We start from the raw sequence: 25,067 nt of genomic DNA, 5'->3' as shown, positions 1-25,067 counted from the left end.
TGAGATTACAGGTGTGAGCCACTGCACCTGGCCTTTTTTTTTTTTTTTTGAGACAGTGTCTCACTCTGTCACTCAGGCTGGAGTGCAGTGCAACAATCTCAGCTCTCTGTAGGCTTGACCTCCCAGGCTCAAGCGATCCTCCCACCTCAGCTCCTAAGTAGCTGGGACTACAGGCGCATACCAGGCTGATTTTTTAAATTTTTTGTAGAAGCAGGATTTCACCATGTTACCCAGCTAGTTTTGAACTCCTGAGCTCAAGCAATCTGCCTACCTCAGCCTCCCAAAGTGGGGGATTACAGGCGTGAGCTACTGTACCCACCTGAAAAATCTTAAACTATTATTACTATTGGTCAAAGGACAAAACAGGTGAGAGCAGAGGCTGCTGGGTCAAGATCATTCACTGAGGTTGTTATTGATGTATTGAATACTTAATTCTGCACAGGTGTTCTGATAGTGATTTTCTGTTTTCCCTTCAGTAGGTGAGTGGTGTTTATATTCAATATTAGCACAATAGATTCGTTTGGTCTTTCTGTCACATGGTCTGGAAAGAAATGCGTAGCAAGAGCTATAAAACTGCAGCCTTTCACTTTGGGAATTATACCTCAAGGAAATAATTCTGAATCACTTTTTAAATAAATCAGGTTTTTTGTTGTTGTTGTTGTTGTTGTTGTTGTTGTTGTTGTTGAGACGGAATCTCACTCTTTTGCCAGGCTGGAGTGCAGTGGCATAATCCGGGCTCACTGCAGCTTCCACCTCCCAGGTTCAAGCAATTCTCCTGCCTCAGCTTCCTGAGAAGCTGAGATTACAGGCACGCACCACCACGCCTGGCTAATTTTTGTGTTTTTAGTAGAGACGGGGTTTCACCATGTTGGCCAGGATGGTCTTGATCTCTTGACCTTGTGATCCACCCGCCTTGGCCTCCCAAAGTGCTAGAATTACAGGTGTGAGCCACCACGCCCGGTCAAATCAGTTTTTTTTTTTTTAAAGACAAATAGTAGGTAGACAGTAAGAGAGTAGCTAAATAATCTGCGCCATGTTAATGATTGAATATTACCTAACAGTTTAAAATAGCAAGTTTGTGGGAATTTGATACATATATGTAGAATGTTAGTTGACAAAGAATAGTCCAAAATATCCATTGATTACAGTTTTGTTAATAAAGCTATATGCATTAACAAAGACTAAGAAAATTTAGAGGAAAGTGCTCTTTTTCTCTAAAATTGCTTAAGTATTAAATATTTTAACAATGAGTGAGGGATATAATGTACTACAAATTCTTTCTGGGCAGGGCAAATGGAATTAGAATAATTATAGGGATCTACCTTAGGCAGTCCCTTAATGAAAACATAAGACATGATTAAGCCTCAAGTGGATGAGGGCTTATATCCGAATGATTGTAATGTACAGCCGGAGAGCTTCACTCAGCAGCATCTTTTTGCAAGAGATAAGACCCTGCCTTCTCCTATCACCAACCTAGTGCACCTCCTCACCAACACAAAACTGTGTAAGTCCACTACAGGCAGGTCTTCATAGACTAGAGAAACATAGATTGAATAGGTCTTTTTGTAAAATCCACTCACTCTGCCCTACCTGGGACATCAGTTCTACCCCTTTTCAAAAGCTTAGCTACAGCTCACCTCCACAGTGAACCCCTGACCACTGACTCTGTTGGTCCCTCCACTTTAATTTTTTTTTTTTTTTTTTTTTGAGACAGAGTTTCACTCTTGTTGCCCAGGCTGGAGTGCAATGGTACGATCTTGGCTCACAGCAACTTCTACCTCCTGGGTTTAAGCGATTCTCCTGCCTCAGCCTCCTGAGTAACTGGGATTATAGGCATGTGCCACCACGCCCAGCTAATTTTGTATATTTTGTAGAGACAGGGTTTCCCCATGTTGGTCTGGCTGGTCTCAAACTCCCAGCCTCAGGTAATCCACCCGCCTCGGCCTCCCAAAATGCTGGGATTACAGGCGTGTGCCACTGCACTGGGCCTTTAAATTCTTATACAACCTTTCTCATCTGCACCAGTAGGGGGCAAGCTTGTTCCCATAGCTCAAGGGTTGTGAGAGCCCTTCTGATTTAATTCAAACCATTTCACAAGTAGGAAATATTGCTTTCACCTATTTATTGCAATACAAAATCACACATCAAACAACCAAAAAAAAAACTTATATTAAGGGCAAAGGGCTGTCTTCAGGTTTTAATTAATATTCCCTCATTGCAACTTGTTCTTTCAACTGGCAATTTAAGACAAGTTTCTGAATCTAAAATATGAAACTAGGTGTGGTGGCTCACACCTGTAATCCCAGCACTTTGGGAGGCTGAGGCGGGCAGATCACTTGAGGTCGGGAGTTTGAAACCAGCCTGGTCAACATGGTGAAACCCCATCTCTACTAAAAATACAAAAATAAGCCAGACGTGGTGGTGTACACCTGTAATCCCGGCTACTCAGGAGGCTGAGGCAGGAGAATTGCTTGAACCTGGAGGCGGAGGTTGCAGTGAGCCAAGATCACGCCATTGCACTCCAGCCTGGACAACAGAGTGAGACTGTCTCAAAAAATAAAATATGAAACCAAGAAAAAACTTATCCACTGATACAGTTGTTTTGTAGGCCGGATGTGGTAGCTCACCTGTAATCCCAACACTTTGCGAGGCCAAGGCAAGAGGATCTCTTGAGCCCAGGAGTTCAAGACCAGCCTGGGAACTTAGAGAGACTTTGTCTCTGAAAAAAAAAAAAAAAAAAAAACAAATTGAGACAAATTCTTGCTCTGTTGCCCAGGCTAGAGTTCTCTGGTACAATCACAACTTGCTGTAGCCTCCACCTCTCAGGCTTAAGTGATCCACCCACCTTGGCCACCCAAAGTGCCAGGATTATAGGCATGAGCCTGGCCTTACCAAAAAAAAGTTTTAATTAATAATTAACTGGGGCCAGGTGCAGTGGCTCATGCCTATATGCCTATAATCCCAGCATTTTGGGAGGCCAAGACGGGCAAATCACTTGATGCCAGGAGTTCAAGACTAGCCTGGCTAACATGATGAAACCCTATCTCTACTGAAAATATAAAAATTAGTCAGGCATGATGTTGCATGCCTGTAATCCCAGCTACTTGGGAGACTGAGATCACGAGAATCTTCAGCCTTGATTCTCCCAGGCTCAAGAGAATCACTTGACGTGGAGGTTGCAGTGAGATGAGATCCTGCCACTGCACTCCAGCCTGGGCCACAGAGCAAGACTGTGTCTCAAAAAATAATATTAATTAGCCGGGTGTGGTGGCACATGCCTGTAGTCCCAGCTACTCAGAAGGCTGAATTGGGAGGATCACTTGAACCTGGAAGGCAGAGGTTGCAGTAAGCTATGATCGTGCCATAGCACTCTAGCCTGGGTGACAGAGTTTTTTTTCTGTCTCAAAAAAAATTTTTTTTTTTTGTAAATTTAGCAGCAGAATGTGTCAGCCAGGACCACTAACCAGAATTCTTTCAGAAGGTGATTGTAGAATCACTGGCCTGGCCCATTGATTTTGTCCTTCATGGCACCCTTCCTTGAGATTTATCTTTGTTTACTTGCATATTTTTTAACATTTAGTTTAGTAAAATAAAATGTATCTTCATTATTCAGGTTTATCTCCCCACCTAAACCAAGAAATATTTCTGTACATGCCCCACCCACCCACCATCAGCTTTGAGTCAGTGATAGCAAGGGAGTGAATGAAGACTGCAGAAACATCTAAAGCAGTAGTGGTAAAAATCAAAGTCTTATTTTCATATTGGAAGCCTCTGCCGAAAAACAAATTGCTAAACAAGACATTTCTGAGAGGCAGAACGTCGATAGACTTGAAGTTAGGAGACTTGGTTCTAGTCTCAGGATTGCTGCTAACTAGCTTTAACCCGAAGGCTGGCAACTGATAACCTCATCTATCAGAAAGATCACACTAGTTGACTTTTAAGATCCAGTTGTAACCTTTAGTGATTCTAAGTTCTGCATTTTCTAATTTCCTGGCTTCGAATTTTATTCACCTAGTTTCCTGCCTTCCTGAGAGGCAGCTAGGCCTATATACTTGGCACAGAGGCACCCTGATCCTTGAGTAGCCCTGACCTTGGCAATCAGCTCACCTCTCTGGGTCTCCTTTGGCCAGTCAGTCGTGAGGAGGGTGGAGATGCCTGGCTGCTTCCTGTCTGTCTCACAGGGGTTGTAAAGGCCAGTACAATTTTACAAAGGATGAATTCCTCCAAGGAAGATCTCGCCTGAGTAAAATTGTTCAATACTTTGGCTGTTATTATTGCTCTGACATCCAGGAATCATGAGGGATGAGAAGGGAAGGAACAGGTATAAGTATCCCTTGTATTTATGGTGATTGAGTGGAAGGAGGCTTTGAAGCCATCTAGGGACCCACTTCATTCACAGATAAGACACAGGAACCAAGGAAGGTTCAGTGGTAAACTGAAGGCCCAAGCCTAATACTGTGTATGTGTAGTTGGAGTGGGAGCCCAGGTCTCCCGGCTCCCAGCCCTCAAAACAGAGGCCTCAGAACTAGCTCTTTGTTTTCAAAAGCTTCAACAGGATGGCTTCTGAGAACTAAGCTGTATGCAAAGGTCTACTCTGATTCAATGAGGAAAAAGTACCCTGTAAATTTATTCTGTGTAGGCAGCATATGAGCACTGGTCAAGCAAAAAAAAAATGCAGCAATTGAATGATCCTCAAAAATCTGCTTCCTCTTAATTCCCATTGCATCAGAAGACTAAATTCAGTCTGCTTTGAGACAGCCTGGCAACCCATTGGTACAAGGGAGCACAGAGAAACCCCAGACTCCTGTCGCAGCTGGCCACAGGTGTAGGCTTGCATCTCCCAGGTTAGGGTGCCTGCAAAAGCATCCAGGAAAGGTGCCCTAATGAGAGAAGCCTAGGCTCAGCTTTGGGCTGGAGAGAGAATGATCTGCCATCTTTGTCTGTCACATTTTGCATTATCAAATTCAGCCAGATTTTCAGATCTGTGATCTCTAGTTCAGGAGATCTGTTATAATTTCATTTATTTATTCAACACATGTTAATTAAGCACTAATTATATGTGAGACATAAGAGAGCCAGAGAGGACTTAGGGTTTCAAGAAGCTCTGTCTTTTTTAGGGTTTGGGATTCCTTCCTGTAATCATGTACAAAGTTTTTGGATAGGTGTAAAAGTGCATTTTGCTGGGGTCTTACATTTTTATCAGATTTGCTACTCTAAAACAATTAAGAACCCCATAGTGGGTGCACACTAGAACTTTACTTCATGCATCTGCTGTCCTGGTCAGTATCCTCATCCTGCCCATTCAGTCGAAAGCGCAGGGGCTAACAGAACGTGAACAAGTGACGCATCTCTGCCCAGAGCTCTGGTCTTCTCTGTAGAACCTCAGGAAGTTGTGCTCGCCGGCCCAAGTCCATGCCCCACATTGCAGATTCTGGCTCAAGCGTTGACATCCTCCTGCATGTGGCCCTCTGTGGACCTCGCGGTGGCCATAGCAGGGGTGTGTCGACACTGTCCTCTCAGTCCCAGGACAGCTGCTGGGCCACTTCCTCGCTCGCAAAGTCCCTTTGATTCAAGCCTGCTGGTCCCTCTTACTTTAGTGCTCCTGCGGAGTGTCAGGTTCGAGAGTTTCCTGTTTGTTGAGAGTTCTGCCCTGTCCACTGCTCTGATGGACCTGTGGCCTCTGTGTAGCTGTCTAGGAATTGCTTTGGCTATGTGGGGTTATCCCGCTGTTCAGGTGATACCTGGTGTCCCTCTGCTACTCCTGTGGAAGTAGTTTTGCAGAAAGATGACCTGGTAAATGCCTCCCGCGAGAACCTTGATGTTAGTTGAGCATGCTATTTGATACAGAAACCCAGAACATAAGTATTGCTAGCTGGTGGAATAGGAGCATATGTCAAGACAAATCGTCTCATCAGAACCTAGGCTTCAGGGATGCCGATGCTGCAGGGAAAGCACTTCTCTCTGCCTGTTGTGTGTTTGAATGTGTGTGAGTGTGTGAGAGCCTCACCTGCTACAGATGCTGTGCTGAGTTCTCTACTTTCTGCCCCTGTAGAGAGAAGACACGGTTCAATGTGTAGACCTTCTCCCTCTCCAGTGTCTCCAGCCTCCAATCCCAGGACATCACTAGTACAGGTGAAAACAAAAGCCTGTCTCAGCGGCCATCACTCTGCCAGCAGCACCTCAAAGCCATTCAAAACGCCCAAAGACAATCTACTTACCTCCAGCAGCAAACAGCACACAGTCTTTCCTGCGAAAGGATCAAGGGATAAACCATGGTGAGTCAGCTGGCTGGCAGCCAGCTGCTGTCTGTCCCCCCTGCTGTTCCTGTCACCATGGGAAACAGTATTTACCCTCTGGCTTTGTTCCTAGGAGTCACATGCAGGAATCTGGGGGACTGAGGAATGAAGGGACAGAAACCCAAAATGATGGAAAGATAAACCTAAATATTAGAGGGCATGTGGGACCTTAAGAGTACCATATGGGCCACGCTCACGCCTATAATCCCAGCACTTTGGGAGGCTGAGGCGGGTGGATCACCTGAGGTCAGGAGTTTGGGACCAGCCTGGCCAACATGGTGAAACCCCGTATCTACTAAAAATACAAAAAGTAACGAGGCATGGGGGCATGTATCTGTAATCCCAGCAACTCAGGGGGCTGAAGCAGGAGAATTGCTTGAACCCAGGAGGCGGAGTTGTGGTGAGCTGAGATCGTGCCACTGCACTCCAGCCTAGGCGACAGCAAAACTCTGTCTCAAAAATATTTATATATAAACCCTATGCCTGATGGGGAATTTTTTTATTCTCTTGAGAGTTGAGCCAAGTTGTGTCTAAGAAAAGGGTAACAGGGAAATATTTCTCAGTTCTGCGGCCACCTCTCAATTTTCCACCCCAGTGAAGACAAGCTCTGGTGTAAAATCAAAAGCACTGACAGTCTGCCTGGTGTGGAGCAAAGCCGCAGCCCTACCCCCAACACTGGGTCCCAGGTCCTGTGGAATAGTGGAATAGTGGAAAATCAGTGGAAAAAGAGTGGAAAATCAGTGGAAAAATCAGAGACGTTTGACCAGGCATAATGGCTCACACCAGCAATCCCAGCACTTTGGGAGGCTGAGGTGGGCAGATCACTTGAGGTCAGGAGTTCAAGAGCAGCCTGACGAACGTGGTAAAACCCCATCTCTACTAAAAATACAAAAATTAGCTGGGCATAGTGGTGCATGTCTGTAATCCCAGCTACTCGGGAGGCTAAAGCAGGAGAGTTGCTTCATTCCGGGAGGCAGGGGTTGCAGTGAGCCGAGATTGTGCCACTGCACGCCAGCCTGGATGACAAAGTGAGACCCTGTCTCAAAAAAAAAAAAAAATCTGAGGCTTTTAATTCATTTGGTTATCTCAGCCCTTACTAAAAAGTCAGAAAAGGTTGCCTGTGGAACAGACAGTTAGGAAGCCAAACTTAAAACAAAGGAAGATGAGTATCTTCAAATGCTGTTGGCACCCAGCTTGGAGTACTTAAGGAACTGGCTTCTGACAGCACCTCTATGCTTATCTTTCAAGCCTTGAGAAGGCAGAGAAGGGATAAGTGTGGAGTCCATCTGTTTTATGTATTTAAAGAAAAAAAGTGTTCCATCAATTAATGACAGTTAATTGCACTTAAGTTCATACCTAGGCAAGCTGTGGAGTAAAATCATCCATCAATGGGTTTGTCACTGCACACTGGAAATTATGATGACTTAGTAAAGAGCTAATTATGTCAGATCAATTGCAGAGCCTCTTGTGATGGAGTGGAAAGGTATAGGCATGGCTGTGGAGGAGCTACCTGCCACGCAGCTGGGCCTCATGGGCAAGCTTTGTTCTCCTCGGGTTGTTGGGGTTGCAGGTCCACCCTGCAGGAGGCTGTAGCTGGTTAGGGAAGACTCAGCCTGAGACTGGTGGTTGCCCATCCACCAGCAATGTGAGTCTCCCAGTCACTACCCTGCAATCCGTCTTATCGGTGACCTGAGAATGTGCCTGAGAGTTTATTTGCTGGGGCTGTGTGGTATCCCGATGTAACCACAAGCTCTGGAGTCACTGGCCTGGGCACAAATTTCAGCTGGGTGACCTTAGGCAAGTTATTTGATTGTGTTGTGCTTCCGTTTCCTCATCTGTAAAGTGGGGCCAATAATAGCTCTATTCCATGGGATTGTTGTGAGGATTAAGTGAGCTAATTTTTATAAAGTAGTAGGCACAGTATCTGGATCGTAGTGTATGTTCAATAAATAATTTAGCATAATGTCATCGTTATTATTATTATATTATCATGTGTGCCAAAGGACATCCATCCTGGGATAAAGATTGACAAGTCAAATCTCTCTAAAAAAAATTAGAGAAATGGCTCTTCAGACTCAGAGTGAAGATAAAAATGATTAAATAATTTATTCAGAGTCCAGAAATGAGCTACAGAGAAACAAAATAAGGGAAGCCAGGGAAGGAGCACATAAGTCAGGAGAAGACCCAGGGAGCTCGGGGAAGATCATCAATGAATGCTCCTTGTAAAAGAGCAAATGAGAGGTCTCTTGTAGCCCCACAGCACCAAAAAGCACCTGCCCAAAAGGCAAACCTTCAGGGTGACCATTGGGTTCAAATCATTGTCCACACTCAATCCAGTCCAACTCAACACACACTTCTTAAGACCTGCCACAGTCAAGTCCTCTTCAGCTAGGGGCAAAAAGTGGTTTTGAAAGAATCTGGCTGGGTGCAGTGGGTCACATCTGTAATCCCAGTACTTTGGGAGGCCGAGATGGGCAGATCACGAGGGCAGGAGTTCGACACGAGCCTGGCCAGCATGGTGAAACCCCGTCTCTGCTAAAGATACAAAAAATTAGCCAGGCGTAGTGACACGCACCTGTAATCCCAGCTACTCAGGAGGCTGAGGCAGGAGAATTGCTTGAACCTGGGAGGAAGAAGTTGCGGTGAGCTGAGATTACTCCATTGCACTCCAGCCTGGGCAACAGGGCAAGACTCTGTCTCAGAAAAGAAGGAGAGAAAGAGAGAAAGAGAGAGAGAGAAAGAAAGAGAGAAACTGAAAAAACTAGCCCGGGTCCAGAGATGAGCAACCAAGAGATTTGTAAGGAGGGAGATAGCTCGTAGTGAAAAGACTAGAGTGCTTACCTGTGGGAAGAAGAGAAAAGCATGGGTAATTTGCCATGCCTTCAAGTCGGTAAATATTCTGAGGACAGAACAAGTGGTGCGCCGTGAATGAGGCTGAATGAGACTGCAATGGTCTGGAGACCTAACTGTTCTCACCTCCCATCTGCCTGGCTGTCGTCCATCTACCCACCACGTCCAGGAACATGTGTCTGGGAAGAGATAGAGTCTCCAAGGCTGGGAAGATTTGGCTTTGAGCCTTAGAGGGCTCAGCCTCAGTTGAGAGGTATCCCAGAGTGCAGCTCCCCAGAGTGCACTTCCCCAGACCTGTACTGAGCTAGGAGCAGGAAAAGCAAGTTCAAGTCTGGGCCCTGCCTCTAACTTTCTGTGTGTCCTTGAACAAGTCACTTTACTTCTCTGAGTTTCATTTTCAAGCCTGAATATTTTGAAATTCTATATCACAGTCCTATCAAAAATTCACAAAGTTCCTCACTGCTTCCTGAATTAAAGAGTTAGTCCCTCAGCCCAACATAAGGGACCCTCTGCCAACTAGCTGCAACCCCCCTAACTCAATACTGCATATCCAATACCACCCTATTATGCCAGACTTCCCCCTGTCTCTACCCCTGGTGCCTTTGCCTGGAACATCCAGCCATCTTCACTCAACATTTAATGAGCACTTATTGTAAGACTGTGTGTGCCAACTCTACAACAAGCACGGGGGACACACAGGGCCCCCTGATGTCACACAAGCACCTTTGTGCAAATTAGAAAACGGTCTGGATACAGGCCTATACCAGGTGCACAGTTGACTAATGGCCTTCATCCCCTGCTCACTTCCTTAGCCAGGCCTCCTCTCCCAGTGCATAACCTATACAACTGTACACTGCAGCCCTGGGGATACAAAGTTAAGATACAGACACTGTCTTAGGGAGTCTGTAAATAGAAACATAAGCTAACACAGTACAAAGTGATAAGGACTATGAGATCGGTAGCAAAGGAGAAGGGCACCTAACCCAGGCTGAGGACTCAGAAAGGGTTTTTTCCAAAGAGATCACTTCCGGCCAGGTGTGGTGGCTCACACCTGTAATCCCAGCACTTTGGGAAGTCGAGGCGGGTGGATGACGAGGTCAGGAGTTCAAGACCAGCCTGACCAACATGGTGAAACCCCATCTCTACTGAAAATTCAAAAATTAGCTGGGCATGGTGACGTGTGCCTGTAATCCCAGCTACTCAGGAGGATGAGGCAGTAGAATCGCTTGAACCCCGGAGGCGGAGGTTGCATTGAGCCAAGAAAAGAAAAAAAAGGTCACTTCTGCTAAATTCAAAGGACAAGTAGTAGAAAGGAGGTAGACAAAGAGAATGGGATTAGAATGGTAAATTTTTAATGTTACGTCTATTTTACCACCAAAAAAAAAAAAAGAAAATCTAACTAAGAGAGTAGGAAGGGTGTCCTAGGCAAAGGGAACAGAATGTGCAAAAGTATTTGCATGTGGGGAGAGGCAGGATGTGAAACTGAGTAGGGGAGTGAGGCCCAGATTATGAAGTTCTGCTGTATGTGTTAAGTTCAGGAATTTGGACTTCACCCTGGAAATTGCAAAGAAGCATTAAAGGAGCAGTTTTATGATGTAGTCTGGTCACCTTGACAGCCATGTAAAAGGATGGCTGGGGGGGTCACACAGGAAGCAGCAAGAATGGTGAGGACATTGTATCACCCAGGCGAGGCGTGGTGACAGCCTGGTTCCAGGCAGTGATGTGTACAGAGGGGCAGGGTGAGATAAATATTAAGGAGGGAAAACTCCACAGGACTTTGGGGGTCATATGTAGGGCTGGAGTACAAGGGGAGGGGTTAGAACATCTGAGTTGTGGTCCTGCCGCTTCCTCAAGGGAAGGACAGTAAGGGCCAGAGTTGAGGGAGGGAAGGGAAGGATGAGTTCAGCTGGGAAGTCAGTGGATTTTGAAGTGTCTGAGAAATATCTACAAAGAAATGTGAGTGGGCACTGAATGTTTGGAACCAGGGGTCAAGAGATAGGTATGGGCCAGGACTAGAGAGTCATCAGTGTAGACGTGGGCATGGAAGCTGTGGGTATAGATGGTGCCTGCCAGGGAGGTATATGGTGTGAGAAGAACAGAGGCCAAGGGTGGTGCCATGGAGGATTGGGACAGGGAAAGAGGAGTCTGAGGGCACTGGGTCTGCCAAGCCCCGTGTTTCCACAGCATTCAGTCCCCTTCTCTCCTGGCCAAAATCCTTACCATTCTTATCGCCCGTGTCACTGGCTACCTTCTCTCAATGCCCTTTCCTCATTCACTTCCTCCTTGCCAACAACCTGATATGCTATCGCCTTTCTTTTAATCCCCAGGGCACTTAATTTTTACCTCACATGTGACACTTTCTCTGATCAGCCATAGACTCCACTTCCTGTCTTCCTCCTGCCCAGTAGTTACTGGAGGGCCTCCTGTATGGTAACCGCTCACCAACTCAACAAGCATGGTACTCGTGTCAGTAAATATTTGTTGAATGGAATGAAATAGATGTGACCATTGAAAGGGATTCTAAGATTTCCATTCCTGGAGATGGCTGACCTTTTGTCTTGAATTGTTTAGACTAGCACTATCCTATAGAAATGTAATGTGTGTCACACATGTTAATTTTACATTTTCAAGCAGCCACATTGGAAAAAAGTACAAAAGAAACAGGTGAAATTAATTTTTTTTTTTTTTGAGTTGGAGTCCTGCCCTGTCACCCAGATTGGAGTGCCGTGGCGTGATCTCAGCTCACTGCAACCTCTGTCGCCTGGGTTCAAGCTATTCTCCTGCCTCATCCTCCTAAGTAGCTGGGATTACAGGTGCCCACCACCATGCCCAGCTACTTTTTGTGTTTTCAGTACAGACGGGATTTCACCATCTTGGCCAGCCTGGTCTTGAACTCCTCATGATCCATCCGCCTTGGCCTCCCAAAATGCCAGGATTACAGGCATGAACCACCATGCCCAGCCATGAAATTAATTTTTAAAAATAGTCATTGGCCGGGCATGGTGGCTCATGCCTGTAATCCCAACACTCTGGGAAGACGAGGCGGATGGATCACTTGAGGTCAAGAGCTCGAGACCAGCCTAGCCAACATGCTGGAAATCTGTCTGTACTACAAATACAAAAAATAATAATAATAATGGTGGTAGCATCCCCCAGCTACTCAGGAAGCTGAGACAGGAGACTTGCTTGAACCTGGGAGGCAGAGGTTGTGATGAGCCAAGATCCTGGCACTGCACTCCAGCCTGGGCAACAAAGCAAGTGGGACTCCACCTCAAAAAAAAAAAAAAAAAAGTTATGTGCCACATAAAAGCGTATTAGTCAACAGCAGTCCTATAACATGATTATACCATATTTTTACTGTAGCTTTTCTACATTTAGATATGTTTAGACACACAAATACTTACCCTTATATTACAGTTGCCTACAGTATTCAGTTCAGTCACATGCTGTACAGGTTTGTAATCTAGGAACAAGTGGCTGTACCATACAGCTTAGGTTCAAGCACCTTTTATACTTGACAGGACAGAATCCTGCCCGGACCTGCAAGAAGAGGGTGATCCATCGGAAAAGTGGAACTGGTCACCCTTTTTTTTTTCTTTTTTGAGACAGGGTATAGCTCTGTCGCCCAGGCCAGTGTGCAGGGGTTTGTGTTAATTCACTCTACGATGTTAGCATGATGAAATCACCTATCATTAAATTTCTTAGAACATAGCCCCATCATGAAGTGACACGTGACTATTTTATTTAATCTAATATATTCAAAATACTATCATTTCAACATATAATCAATGAGATAGATTACATTATTTTCTTTTCATAAGTCTTCAAAATCCTGCATGTGTTTTATTACACTTACAGCACATCTCAATTTGGACACTAAATTTTCATCAGAAATATTTGACCCATTTTTAGATTTCATAAAAACTAGAGATTATAAAATAGATTGACATACCCCAGTTGTTCTAAATAGACTTAAACATTTTCTAATTACTGAATCAAGTATCTGTTCTTAAATTTCAATGAACTGAGCTTAAATGAAATTTGAAATCCCATTCCTCAGTCACAGTAGCCACTTTTTTTAAAATCTTTTTTTTTCTTTTTTTTTTTTTTTTTTTTGAGACAGGGTCTCACTCTGTCACCCAGCCTGGGGCTGGAGTACAGTAGTGAGATCTCAGCTTACTGCAGCCTCAACCTCCTGGGCTCAAGTGATCCTCCCAACTCAACCTCCCAAGTAGCTGGGACGACAAGCGCACACTACTGTGCCTGGCTAATATTTGTTTTTTGTAGAGTTGGGGTTTCACCATCTCGAATTCCTGAGCTCAAGGGATCCACCCACCTCAGCCTCCCGAAGTGCTGGGATTACAGGTGTGAGCCACAGCGTCTGGCCCCCACAGTAGCCACATTTTAAATGCTCAGTAGCCTGAAGTGGTTAGTGGCTGCTGGATCTAGACACATAGGCCGCTGACTCTGGGTGGGGCCCTCTGGTTTTTACAATTCAATGGTGTGTTAATTGGGCTCATCTAATCTCTTTAAAAGTTACACTCCCGGCCGGGCTTGGTGGCTCAAGCCTGTAATCCTAGCACTTTGGGAGGCCGAGACGGGCGGATCACGAGGTCAGGAGATCGAGACCATCCTGGCGAACACGGTGAAACCCCGTCTCTACTAAAAAATACAAAAAACTAGCCGGGCGACGTGGCGGGCGCCTGTAGTCCCAGCTACTCGGGAGGCTGAGGCAGGAGAATGGCGTGAACCTGGGAGGCGGAGCTTGCAGTGAGCTGAGATCTGGCCACTGCACTCCAGCCCGGGCGGCAGAGCGAGACTCCGACTCAAAAAAAAAAAAAAAAAAAAAAAGTTACACTCCCAACAGGAGTTGCTAAATTCCAGCTCGTTTCTCCCCTTGGCCTGGTGCTGCTGGGTCTGTGGTGGAAACAGACCTGGAAGACCTGCATCAGGCGGTGCAGAGCGCCCCCTGCCCAAGTTCTGCTCCATTGCTCCAAGTGAGCTCTGTATCGCCCCCTCCTGGCCAAGAAAGCATAAGCGGTGCCAACCCATGCTGGACCGTGGCCCTTAGATTAGATTTAACAGCAGGTTAGGGCTGCCCTTTCCAAATAGCTCAAATTCACACGTACAGCAATGAAAACACTACTCTATCAGGCTGACCTCCTGGCATTCCAGCACAAGATTAAATGGTCTGTGGTTTTGTTATTTTCTCCTTTATGTGGCTGAGTAGGTTAAAAAAAAAACTGCATTACAAGAAAGGGGGAGACCGGTGTGATGGCTCACGCCTGTAATTCCAGCACGGGAGGCCGAGGCGGGTGGATCACCTGAAGTCAGGAGTTCAAGACCAGCCTGGCCAACATGGCAAAACCCTGCCCCTACTAAAAATACAAAAAATTAGCCAGGTGTAGTGGCAGGCACCTGTAATCCCAGATACTTGGGAGGCTAAGGCAAAAGAATCACTTGAATCTGGGAGGCAGAGGTTGCAGTGAGCCAAGATCACACTACTGCACTCCAGCGTGGGCGACAGAGCAAGCCTGTCTCAAAAAAAAAAAAGAAGAAGAAGAAGAAGAAAGGGGAAAACACAGAGAACATTGCCATGTTACCAGGTTTGTCCCCTGCAGAGCTGCCTGACAGCACTCACAGGCTGCCCAGCATCCCCAGCCCTGCACTCAGCCTCTCAGAGGCCACTTCCACTGGTTCACTGTCCTGACAGTGGGGACCACCCCTGCGGGAGCCAGAGGTCGGGGGTACCTGGCCACATCCCACAGCATTGACATCTATGTAGTTGATGACAGTAGAGGGAGGTGGGCAAGATGACTCGGTCCCCAGGTAAAAATCAAGAAAGAGTTATGGCTGTTTGGCTGTTTTGAGCATTTCAGCCTTTACTTATGAGTCCCTGCTCAGCCATGGGACCAGACCCTGGCACAGTGACCGAGTCAGCCAGTCTGACTCTCCCAGCTGCTGTCACTTCGGCTACCCTGGTCTGGCCTGGCGAATTGATGGGGAACTCAGACCCACGGATGTAGGCTGAGGTGGGTAGGAGGCAGAGAGGAGGTAGGAGGAGGATTTCCTCCCCTGGATGGCTTGTTGCCTTCTCTTTGGGCCTTATCAACCCACACGTGTGTGTTGAATGCTAAATATGCTCAGCTATTAAAAATGCAGGAGATGAGCCTGCTGCTCCAGGAGGAAAATGAGCCAAAGCAAAAGAAAAATCAGCAGGCTCCCTGGCCTCCCGTGCGTGCCCTGCAGCAGGTGGGGGAGGGCTCCCTCTCCCCAGGTAGGCGGGGCTCCTCTCCAAATGCTTGGAATTACCAGGCGGGTCCTCCCAGAGTGACTGGGGCTGAGGGAGTGGAAGTGCTCTGGAAGTCTTCCCAGCGCTTTATGGAGAGGGAAGCGATCACTGAGAGGCCCTGGCCAGACGCCTGTGGGAGAAACTGGGTGGCTTATCTCTTCCTGCCTGGTGCTGGCATGAACTAGGGGCAAGACCAAGGCTCAGGATTGATGGCTCCCTGAAGACACAGGGAGTCATCTCAGGCTGTGAAATACGAGCAACCCGAGGAGCCGCAGACACTGCAAGGTTCCTACCCCTGTGACTGCCCTGCATTCCTCAGCAGGATTCTTGCAGTCGCCTCTCCCTGGCCTCCTTGCTCCTCGCTCTGCCCATCCTCCAGTCCACCCCGCACACCCCACCAGAGTGATGTGAGCCCCTGCTCTTCCCACAACTCTTTGGTGGCTCCCACTTGTCTGCCTACAGAGTAGAAGTTTAACGTTTCTGTAATGGACTTCAGGGGGAAGAGGAAAGAGAGGGTGGGGAGGTAAACAGACCAGAATATGCAAGCATCTGGGGGCTGCAGGCAGGGACATAGTGTCCCTTCCAGGACAGGGAGGCCATGGGAATTTAAACATGTAAGTGCTGCCTGCTCACTGGGTTTTCAGATGAGCAAAGGTAAGGACAATGGACAGCTCCTTGGGTGTAAACGCAGCCAACCTTGTGAAGTCACAGAAGTGCTCAGAAATAGGGAATCCAGCCTAGGGAGGGAAAGTAAGACCAAGACAGCTGGGGAAGGAAGAAAATGGCCTGAAGCGGCCAGGCGCTGTGGCTCACGCCTGTAATCCCAGCACTTTGGGTGACCGAGGCAGGCGGATCACTTGAGGTCAGGAGTTCAAGACTAACGTGGTGAAACCCCATCTCTACTAAAAATACAAAAAAAAAGAAAATTAGCTGGGCATAGTGGTGTGTGCCTGTAATCCCAGCTACTCGGGAGGCTGAGGCACAAGAATCGCTTGAACCTGGGAGACAGGTTACAGTGAGCTGAGATTGTGCCACTGCACTCCAACCTGGGCAACATAGCAAGACTCCATCTCAAAAAAAAAAAAAACGGCCTGAAGGAAAGAAGAGGGATGAGCCACAGAGATTAGTAACCATGATCCTTTGTGGCTGCATAGCTCATTATGATTTTTAGATGTTTTCATAGCCCAATCCTATTTGAGCCTAAAGACTATTTTGTGATGAAGATAAGAAAACAGAGGCCCAAAGAGATGAAGTGATGGGCTGAGATTACATACACAGTGGGACAGCAGAGGAGCTGAGACTTGATCCCTGGCCTTCTGGCTTCCAGTGCTGCAATAAAGAGCAGCACCCTCATTATTGCCTGACGTCAAGCCCATTCTACCCTTCATTTTGTGGAATGACCTGGGGCAACCTTTCTCAGCCTCAGGCTTCACATCTATGAAACTGGGGGTGGAGATTAAACACGGTATTGCACGTGAGTGCGTAACTCACTGCTCACGCATGGTAGGTGTGCAGCATGTGCAGCTATGAGCACACACTTCACCTTTGTCCTCGCCCAGTCTCTTCTCAGAAGAGGAGAGGCAGCACAGCCTGATCCCCACCTAAAGCATTTGTTCTTACCAAGCATTGATGGGTCGCCAGTTTGGTTTTTATTGTGTTATGTGATTTAACCTCCACCGAGAACATTAATTCATTCATCAAACATTTATCGAGCCCCTCCTAAATGCTAGATAATGTATAGGCTGCTGGGATAATTCCAGAGCGACATGTATACTGGGACGAGGTTCCCATTGTCAGACAGCTCACAGTCTGGTCAGGACACATAGATGTAGAAATAAAACCTTGCCACAGGACATGATGAGTGCAGCAGAAACACCCAGGAAGGAACAGCAGGCACTGGGAGAGAAGAGGCTGTTTCCTCCGGATCTGGACAGATGGGGGAGTGTTCACCCGGAGAATGGGGGAGGGCACACCAGCAGGAGAGCCCGGCCCACGGAAAGGCACAGAGCCAGGCCGGAGCACTGGTGTTCAAGGAGAAGTAAGAAGTCCAAAGAGGCTAGGGGAGAAGGTGGCTGGGGCAGGAGGGGTGGGGTGGGCCAGGCTGTGAAGGTGGTACTTGGACCTCTGGGCCGTGGGCAACCCACAAAGCCTTTCATGGTCAGACTTGCATTGGTGGCTGAGTGCAAACAGATTAGAACACACAGAGAGGCCAAGCCGGAAAGGTTGCAAGCAATGCTGAGGCCTGGACTTTTTAACAGCTGTTTAAGAGGTGGACTTTAGTCAGATTCACTGAATGTCGGGGAAGAGCCGGTTTCTAACTGGGTGCTGATGTTAACATAGTTTTTCGGTTGTTGTTGTTTTTGTTTTTCTTTGTTTGAGACAGAGTCTCCCCTTGGCTTGTAGACTGGAGTGCAGTGGCACGATCTCAGCTCACTGCAGCCTCCGTCTCCTGGGTTCAAGCAATTCTCCTGCCTCAGTCTCCCGAGGAGCTGGGGTTACAGGCATACACCACCACGCCCGGCTAATTTTTGTATTTTTAGTAGAGGCGGGGTTTCACCATGTTGGACAGGCTGGTCTCCAACTCCTGACCTCAAGTGATCCACGCACCTCAGCCTCCCAAAGTGCTGGGATTACAGGCCTGAGCCACCGCACCCAGCCTGATGTTGCTAACATAGAGTTTAAAAAAGAAAAAGTCTATTTAATTTGGGACAAAGAATATTCTGAGTTTGCTATAGGTCAATGTGAAGACTAAACTTTTTATTTTTTTATTTTTTGAGACGGAGTCTTGCTCTGTCACCCAGGCTTGAGTGCAGTGGCCGCATCTCAGCTCACTGCAAGCTCCGCCTCCCGGGTTTACGCCATTCTCCTGCCTCAGCCTCCCGAGTAGCTGGGACTACAGGCGCCCGCCACCTCGCCCCACTAGTTTTTTGTATTTTTTAGTAGAGACGGGGTTTCACCATGTGAGCCAGGATGGTCTCGATCTCCTGACCTCGTGATCCGCCCGTCTCGGCCTCCCAAAGTGCTGGGATTACAGGCTTGAGCCACCGCACCTGGCCTTAAACTTTTTTTTTTAATATGGCAAAAATGCCATTCAGAATAAACCCTTGAAGGTTTAAAAAGAAAATGTGCTTTGTTTTCTGGATGAAGGTGGTTCAGGTGCAAGGCTGCCTGCCCAGAACTGGATTCTAATACCAAAAAGGAAAAAGCAGAGTGAGTGAGTGATGCCCGGGGGAGGGAAGGTGCTTCTGGGGGCTTTTCCTCTGGCAGGAAACTGGGAGCAGCAGGTGTCAGGGTACCTGGCCAGAAGCTGGAGCACTGATAAGTAGCCTGGGATGCTTTGCCTTTTCCTTATCTCTCAGCGTGCTCAGAAAAAGCTTCTTGAAGGCCAAAGGCTTAGGATGGGAGCCCAGGGTCTCTGCTCAAGGTGCAGCTCCCAGCCTTCCTGGCAGGGGGATGGAGGGTGTTCTGTAAGGAGTTGCCCTGTCTCCCCTCCGGTCAGTGTTTCCTCCAGCACTGTTGGGAAACAGTAACTGGGCTGTACTGGCTGGAAGGCACTGCAGACAGAGCAGCTTGCAGCTCGAACAGCAGGAACCAATGACCTCTGGTGGCTGCTGAGGGGAGCGCTCCCGCTTGTTGCTCCAGAGTGGAGCCTGCTCTGGGCCAGTGCTGGGGACAGGGTGCTTGGGGCTCTGCCTCACCCTGCACCAGCGCTCCCTGCAGAATCAAATTGCCTCCTAATCTCTACGTTCTCAATTCCTATCCTCCCGGGCTCTGATACCATTTCCTTATTGATGTGAATTTCAATGGCCATTCATTGGAATTGTGTGGCTCTTCCTTCTCATTTGCCGAGGAAAGGCACTGAGCAGGTGCAGTTGATTAGGTCTAGGGTTATCCTTAAAACCCTCCTGGACTCTACCCAAGGCCACACTGCTGTAGGCACAGCTGGTCCCAAAGGCAGCCTGTGCAGCATCATATCCCCTACTGCATGAGGGTTCGATTTTTCCTTTTTATCTTCTCCTTTTCTGTGACTTGCTGACTTTTTCACAGTCCTAGGGTACTAGGACTCCCAGGAATGTCAGGACACTTAGCACTCCTTATTCACCCAGTAGGTTTGGAGACCACCTTCTGCTCATGCCCTGGGAAGCTGTGAATAACAGAAGTACAAGAGAGACTAACAGACCAGCAGGGAGAGCTGCGCTGGGGCCTCCTGCTTTCAGAAAATTGGAGCAGCCTAGAGGGGGGCTCGTAGAGTTATTTCTCTGGAAGGCATCTTTGAACCAGCAGAGAGCCCCAATGCCTAACATACTTCAGGGTTGCAGGAGATAATATGTTTGTGCATGAGGAGGCTGGAGTTCCTCCTTACTCCTCTTCCAGAAAGTCCTATCCAGATGGGTCCTTTAACCCCTAGTCCAGGCTTAAGCAGTGTCTGGAATACTAGAGATGGAGAAGCAGGCGGGCTTGTGAAGTAGGGCTGACAGGTCCTGGAAAAGGGTCATTGAATCTGGCCCCACCTCGTTCTGCCTTTCTTCCTCACTGCCCCACCCAGAAGGAGGCCTCTAGTCTGCATGAATGTGGAAGGCTGCTGCTCCCACCCTGTGCTGGTGCTTCTGCCTCCACCCTGTCCACCCCTCCTTTCCCTCTGGGACCAGAAGGGACTAAGGAAGCAGAAGTTTTCTGATGGTGACTATGATTTGCACCCCACATATATACCCTACAAGTATAAGGTGAATGAGAGCAGATGCTGGGATCCTCTGTGCCCTTTTTGTTTAGTTACAGTTTATTGAGAGTCTGCTATGTGCCTGGCACTATGCTAGGCACTTGGTATCTATTACCTCACTTAATCACTTCAAATATCTCTTGTTATCTTCATTTGACTGATAAGAAAACTGAGGCACGGAGCCTGAGATAAGTTAGGCAGGGCAGCCACATATGTTTGTGTGGGCTTTGTACTGCGTGAGGCCACCCCACCAAGGCAGGAAAGTGAAAGCAGCACTGACTCCTTACTAGGCCAGCTGTCCTCTTTCTCATTCTTAGAGTCCTGATAGGCCCACTGAGGCCCTGAAACGGGGTAGCCAGAAGGCTCTGATACTGTAATGCATCCAGCAACAGAAAAGGCAGGATTTGAGTCTAGGTTGGTCTGATTTGAAAGCCTATATTTCTAAACCTTATCCTCAACCATCTTCCAACACTCCACATTCTATAAATTTGCCAGAATATTGACAAGGCACAGACCTTCAATTCAGTCATACTTGTTCTGCCTGGTTTTATTTGATTTGCTTCTGGCCATTTTTACAATTCTTCCAAGTCAGCTTGTTCATTTTTCCTCCCACCTAACTGACTCAGGAGGAAATCCCACATCATTCTTCACAGCAGCTAATCATCTCTTAACCCAATTGAGGAGGAAAGTCTTAGCCCATCGTCCAAGTCACTGATGAAGACACTATGACCTTCTTGGCCGGCAGTGGGTCCCTGTCGAGCTCTGCATGGTACCACTCTAGGCTGAAATTGAGCCCTGCCAACTCATTTTTCTTTTGTCTCTGCTGCCAGCACCACTCACCTGATAGCTGTGTGGTCTGACCACATTTCCCCAGTTTACTGAAGGTGTGTTACATGGGAGAGAATCCAAAACTGTGCAAAGGCCAGGAGAGATTAGACACTATGCCTCCGCTCTAACCACCAGGCCTGACACTCAGTCACAGAATAATATTAGACTTATCTGGCAGATGTTCTTATTTACCATGCTCTGTGGTTGAATACCTGTTTTCTGTTTGCTAAAGATGTTTACAGACAGGTCTTCCGAAAGTTTTCCCAATATTTTTCCAGACACACACGCAAAAATACCATTTATTCACTTGTCAGGATTTATGCAGTATCAACTGTATCTGTCATACCACGGTAGGAGGACTTTGTGTCTCTGTTATTTACCCAGATTCTTAGTGATTGCCTGCCCCTCAGCCTTCTCGAATCTCCCAAGTATTTCTTCAACTTAAAGAATTTAGATTGGATATAAATAATTTCCTCATAGTAGCCGCCAAAATACATCCAAGAGAGCTAAATTGAATTCCTTCTCCAAGGGCATTTTAAAAGAGGGTAAATTCCTTTTTATTTGGGATGACTTAATGCTATCACTGCTTGGAAGCCAAGAGGCTGGGTGATATGGCCCTTCTAAGACTCTGCCAGTGAGTCAGAGATTCTCAAATTTCTGCCAGGCCAGCAGCATAAGCACATAGGCTTTTGTCGAAGGAATTGGTGGAGGAAATCAGACAGCTGAGAACTCTCATCACACACAAAACCCACAGCACAAATACCATATGTCTTCAGGCTCCTGCCTGTCAAATTCATCTTTACCCTGCTCTGGTAAGTGAAGAAGGGCTGGCAATAATTTCTGCAGACCTAGAGACATTCTGAACCATTCTCTTAAGGCATATCTGTTGATAATCAAAGAATAGATCATGATCACCAGGAAAGTGTAGCTGGCAGAAGGGCAGCTGGCCCTGCAGCACATTGGTGGCTCTTGCAATTGGCACCGTCATGAGTCTCCACCTCTGTTCTTTTGCAGACATCACTGGGCAGGGAGGGGAATCTACTTGATGCCAAGAGAACCATGTTTCTTAAAGCCAGAGGACCCGCCTTGATCTAGAAAGATAAATTCAGACAGGCCAAGCACAAAGGAAGAAGACGTGGGCAACTAAAGCAGCACAAAAGAAACAGAGGTAGATATCGCCCCCATGTAGCAAGGGGGTTGAGGGAGGGTGTTCTCGGCATTGGGTTCCTTTCCCAGGACCGAGACAAAGGTTCAGAGATGATGAGGAGAGAACTACTCCCAGTATATTAGACACAGCAGGGGAACAGGCTGCAGCCCTGAGCTCCCTGAAAGAGTTCATCCCAAGTGAACAAAACAGGCATTATGAAAGCAGCAGGGGAAGAGTGGGAACTCATCTTTCCCTTTCAAACACTGCTCCACAAAGAAAGGACAATCGTGAGTTGATAAATGCAACTAATTGTGCAACTTTGGAAAGGGTGAACGTGCATTCTTTAGACTGAAGAAAAAGGAACTTTGAACGGCTTTAGCTAAGCTCGGGGGTAACTGCCAGGCTTGTTTGTCACCTAAGCAAACAGCGTAATAAATTGCTGAGTCACCCATCAGGCTATTGCCAACTCACCACTCCCTCCCAGGTCTCACCACCTGCACATGGAGGTGTTACTGTGATTAGACACAGAGAAGATGGGAGATGCCCATACTGTGAAAGCAGGGGTTAGAACCTTTTGGCTTCTTTCCAAATGGAAAAAAAGTCAAACTTGTCATTCAGGGTCCACAGCCATCTGGAAGGGGCGTGCCCAAGGCTGGGACACTTTCCTGGCTGGGGAAGGTGACAGCAGAGGAAGTAAGGGGAATGCATACGGGGACAGTAAGAGGAAGCAGAGGACAATTCCAAGATGCTGGCTTCCCTGTGACTGCACTGTCCCCCTCTCTGCAGCATAGGCACACGTGGGATCTGTGCCTGTGGGAGGTGGGGGGTGGGGCTTTTATGAGGCCGGGCGTGGTGGCTCACACCTGTAATTCCAGCACTTTGGGAGGCCGAGGTGGGTGGATCACGAGGTCAGGGATTCAAGACCAGCCTGACCAACATGGTGAAACCCCATCTCTACTAAAAATACAAAAATTAGCTGGGCGTGGTGGCGGGCGCCTGTAATCCCAGCTACTCAGGAGGCTGAGGCAGGAGAATCTCTTGAATCCGGGAGGCGGAGGTTGCAGTGAGCAGAGATTGCGCCACTGCACTCCAGCCTGGGCAAAAAAGCGAGACTCCATCTAAAAAAAAAAAAAAAAAAAAGTAGGCTCTTTTGTCAGCTGGATCTTTTTGCTCAAGAAGGATCATCTCTGGGATTGGCTTTCCAGATTCTGTGGCCCTGTCCTGTGACCATTTCCTCCTTTGCTCTCTCAGTTCAGGACCTTGGGGCTGTTGCCAGCTGTAGTGAGGAAAGACTGGCCCAATGGCTAGCATGTATACTGGGGAAGAGGATGGCAAGGTCAAATGCCTTTCCCGCCGTCACTCAGCTGCCTGCTTCTGTGTCTTCTCAGTCCAGGCCAAGGCAGGTTCCCTTCAAGAGAAAACCCAAAGGTTTTGAGGGAGAGAAGGGACACCAAAGAAAAAAGTATCAGGGACGGCTCCAGGTTCTCCTCCTTCACTCTTCTAAGCCCTTCTCCATTAGCTAATGAACACCCTTAGAACACACCCAAAAGAGCTCAGTCTCCCTTCTCTCCTCCTGCCAAGTCCTTTTACCTAACATCAGAGGTGTTTACTCAGTGGCCCAGCTCCTTACCGACTCACCTGGTCTTTGAAATCTTTGAAACATTCATGATCAGACTTTTTTCCCCAACGCTTCCCATTCTTCAATCCAGAGGACTGCACGCCAGGCTGTCTTTCCTGTTTCTGATGGGCTGCAGTTTTGCATCCAGCTGAGTTCTGGAAGCATTGACAGTAGAGTATGAATGGGCCATACTCATTATATAGTGGAAAAAATTCCAAATTAGGAGACAGTCACAGACATTAGCTGGCCTGGCCCAAGCTCAGTTATACACAGTTGGGAAGGAGTGTCACCAAAGAGATGAGTCAACTGGCACAGTTCCAAATGTTGGGACCTGGTGCACCTGTGCTCGTGTGGCTGCCTTAAGGAGCACATTCAGAGCCAGACATTGACTTTAGAGGAGAAACGCAGATTGTGCTGTGAGCATTTGAGGGCTGCTTGACTTGTTTTTTTTGTTTTTGTTTTTTGAGGCGGAGTCCCGCTCTGTCGCCAAGCTGGAATGCAATGGCACGATCTCGGCTCACTGCAACCTCCGCCTCGCAGGTATAAGCGATTCTCCTGCCTCAGCCTCCCAAATAGCTGGGATTACAGGCATGCGCCACCACACCCGGCTAATTTTGTATTCTTAGTAGAAATGGGATATGATATCACCATGCTGGTCAGGCTGGTCTTGAACTCCTGACCTCAGGTGATCCACCCGCCTCAGCCTCCCAAAATGCTGGGATTACTGGCGTGAGTCACCATGCCCAGCTGGTTTTTTAAATGTATTTCCATTTGTACAGTTGCTCTGGATTATTCTATCCCAGGCATCATATCTTTGTCTGCCGAAGGCCTGAGGGCCTAACATCTACATAGGGCATTTTTCACAGAAACTAGAGGCATTATGTTAACTCGTACCAGCTCATGCAACAAGAACTAGATCTGCAACTTGCAAGTTCTAATTTCCTTTCCTGAACTAACTTGGCTTCACAAAGAAATATTAATACATCACAGAAGGCTGCCCAGGTACTAGAGCACCTTCTCTTCTTACTAGCTGTCCGTGTGTTCATATCAACACTTGAAGTTTGATTTTTTTCCCTAAAGAAATAAAAGTCAACAGATCAGAACAAGGGTGAGAAATTAAGTCAATAAATCTTTTTGAACAGAACAGATTCTTCTAATTTTTTTTTTTCCAAGACAGGGTCTCACTGTGTCACCCACGCTGGAGTACAGTGGCACAATCCTAGCTCTCTGCAGCCTCAAACTCCTGGGTTCAGGTGACTCTCCTGCCTCAGCCTCTCATGTAGCTGGAACTATGTGTATCCACCAACGTGCCCAGTGTG

At 47.4% G+C, this 25,067-nt stretch overlaps 1 protein-coding gene across 3 annotated transcripts in view; it reads left to right on the top strand.

Moving 5' to 3' along the window:
- The window catches only part of ATXN7L1 (ataxin 7-like 1), a 277,297-nt gene that overhangs the window by 208,971 nt on the left and 43,259 nt on the right, over window positions 1-25,067 (top strand). For all 3 annotated transcript variants that reach the window (XM_011956865.1, XM_011956866.1, XM_011956864.1), the window contains one exon: window positions 6,053-6,275. In XM_011956865.1, coding sequence (XP_011812255.1) covers window positions 6,053-6,275 — 223 coding nt within the window. The remainder of the gene's footprint in view (window positions 1-6,052; window positions 6,276-25,067) is intronic.

The sequence above is a fragment of the Colobus angolensis genome, unplaced genomic scaffold (assembly GCF_000951035.1).
Source record: "Colobus angolensis palliatus isolate OR3802 unplaced genomic scaffold, Cang.pa_1.0 Scaffold427, whole genome shotgun sequence".
Classification (NCBI taxonomy): Eukaryota; Metazoa; Chordata; class Mammalia; order Primates; family Cercopithecidae; genus Colobus; species Colobus angolensis.
This window is presented reverse-complemented; position numbering and strand designations above follow the sequence as displayed.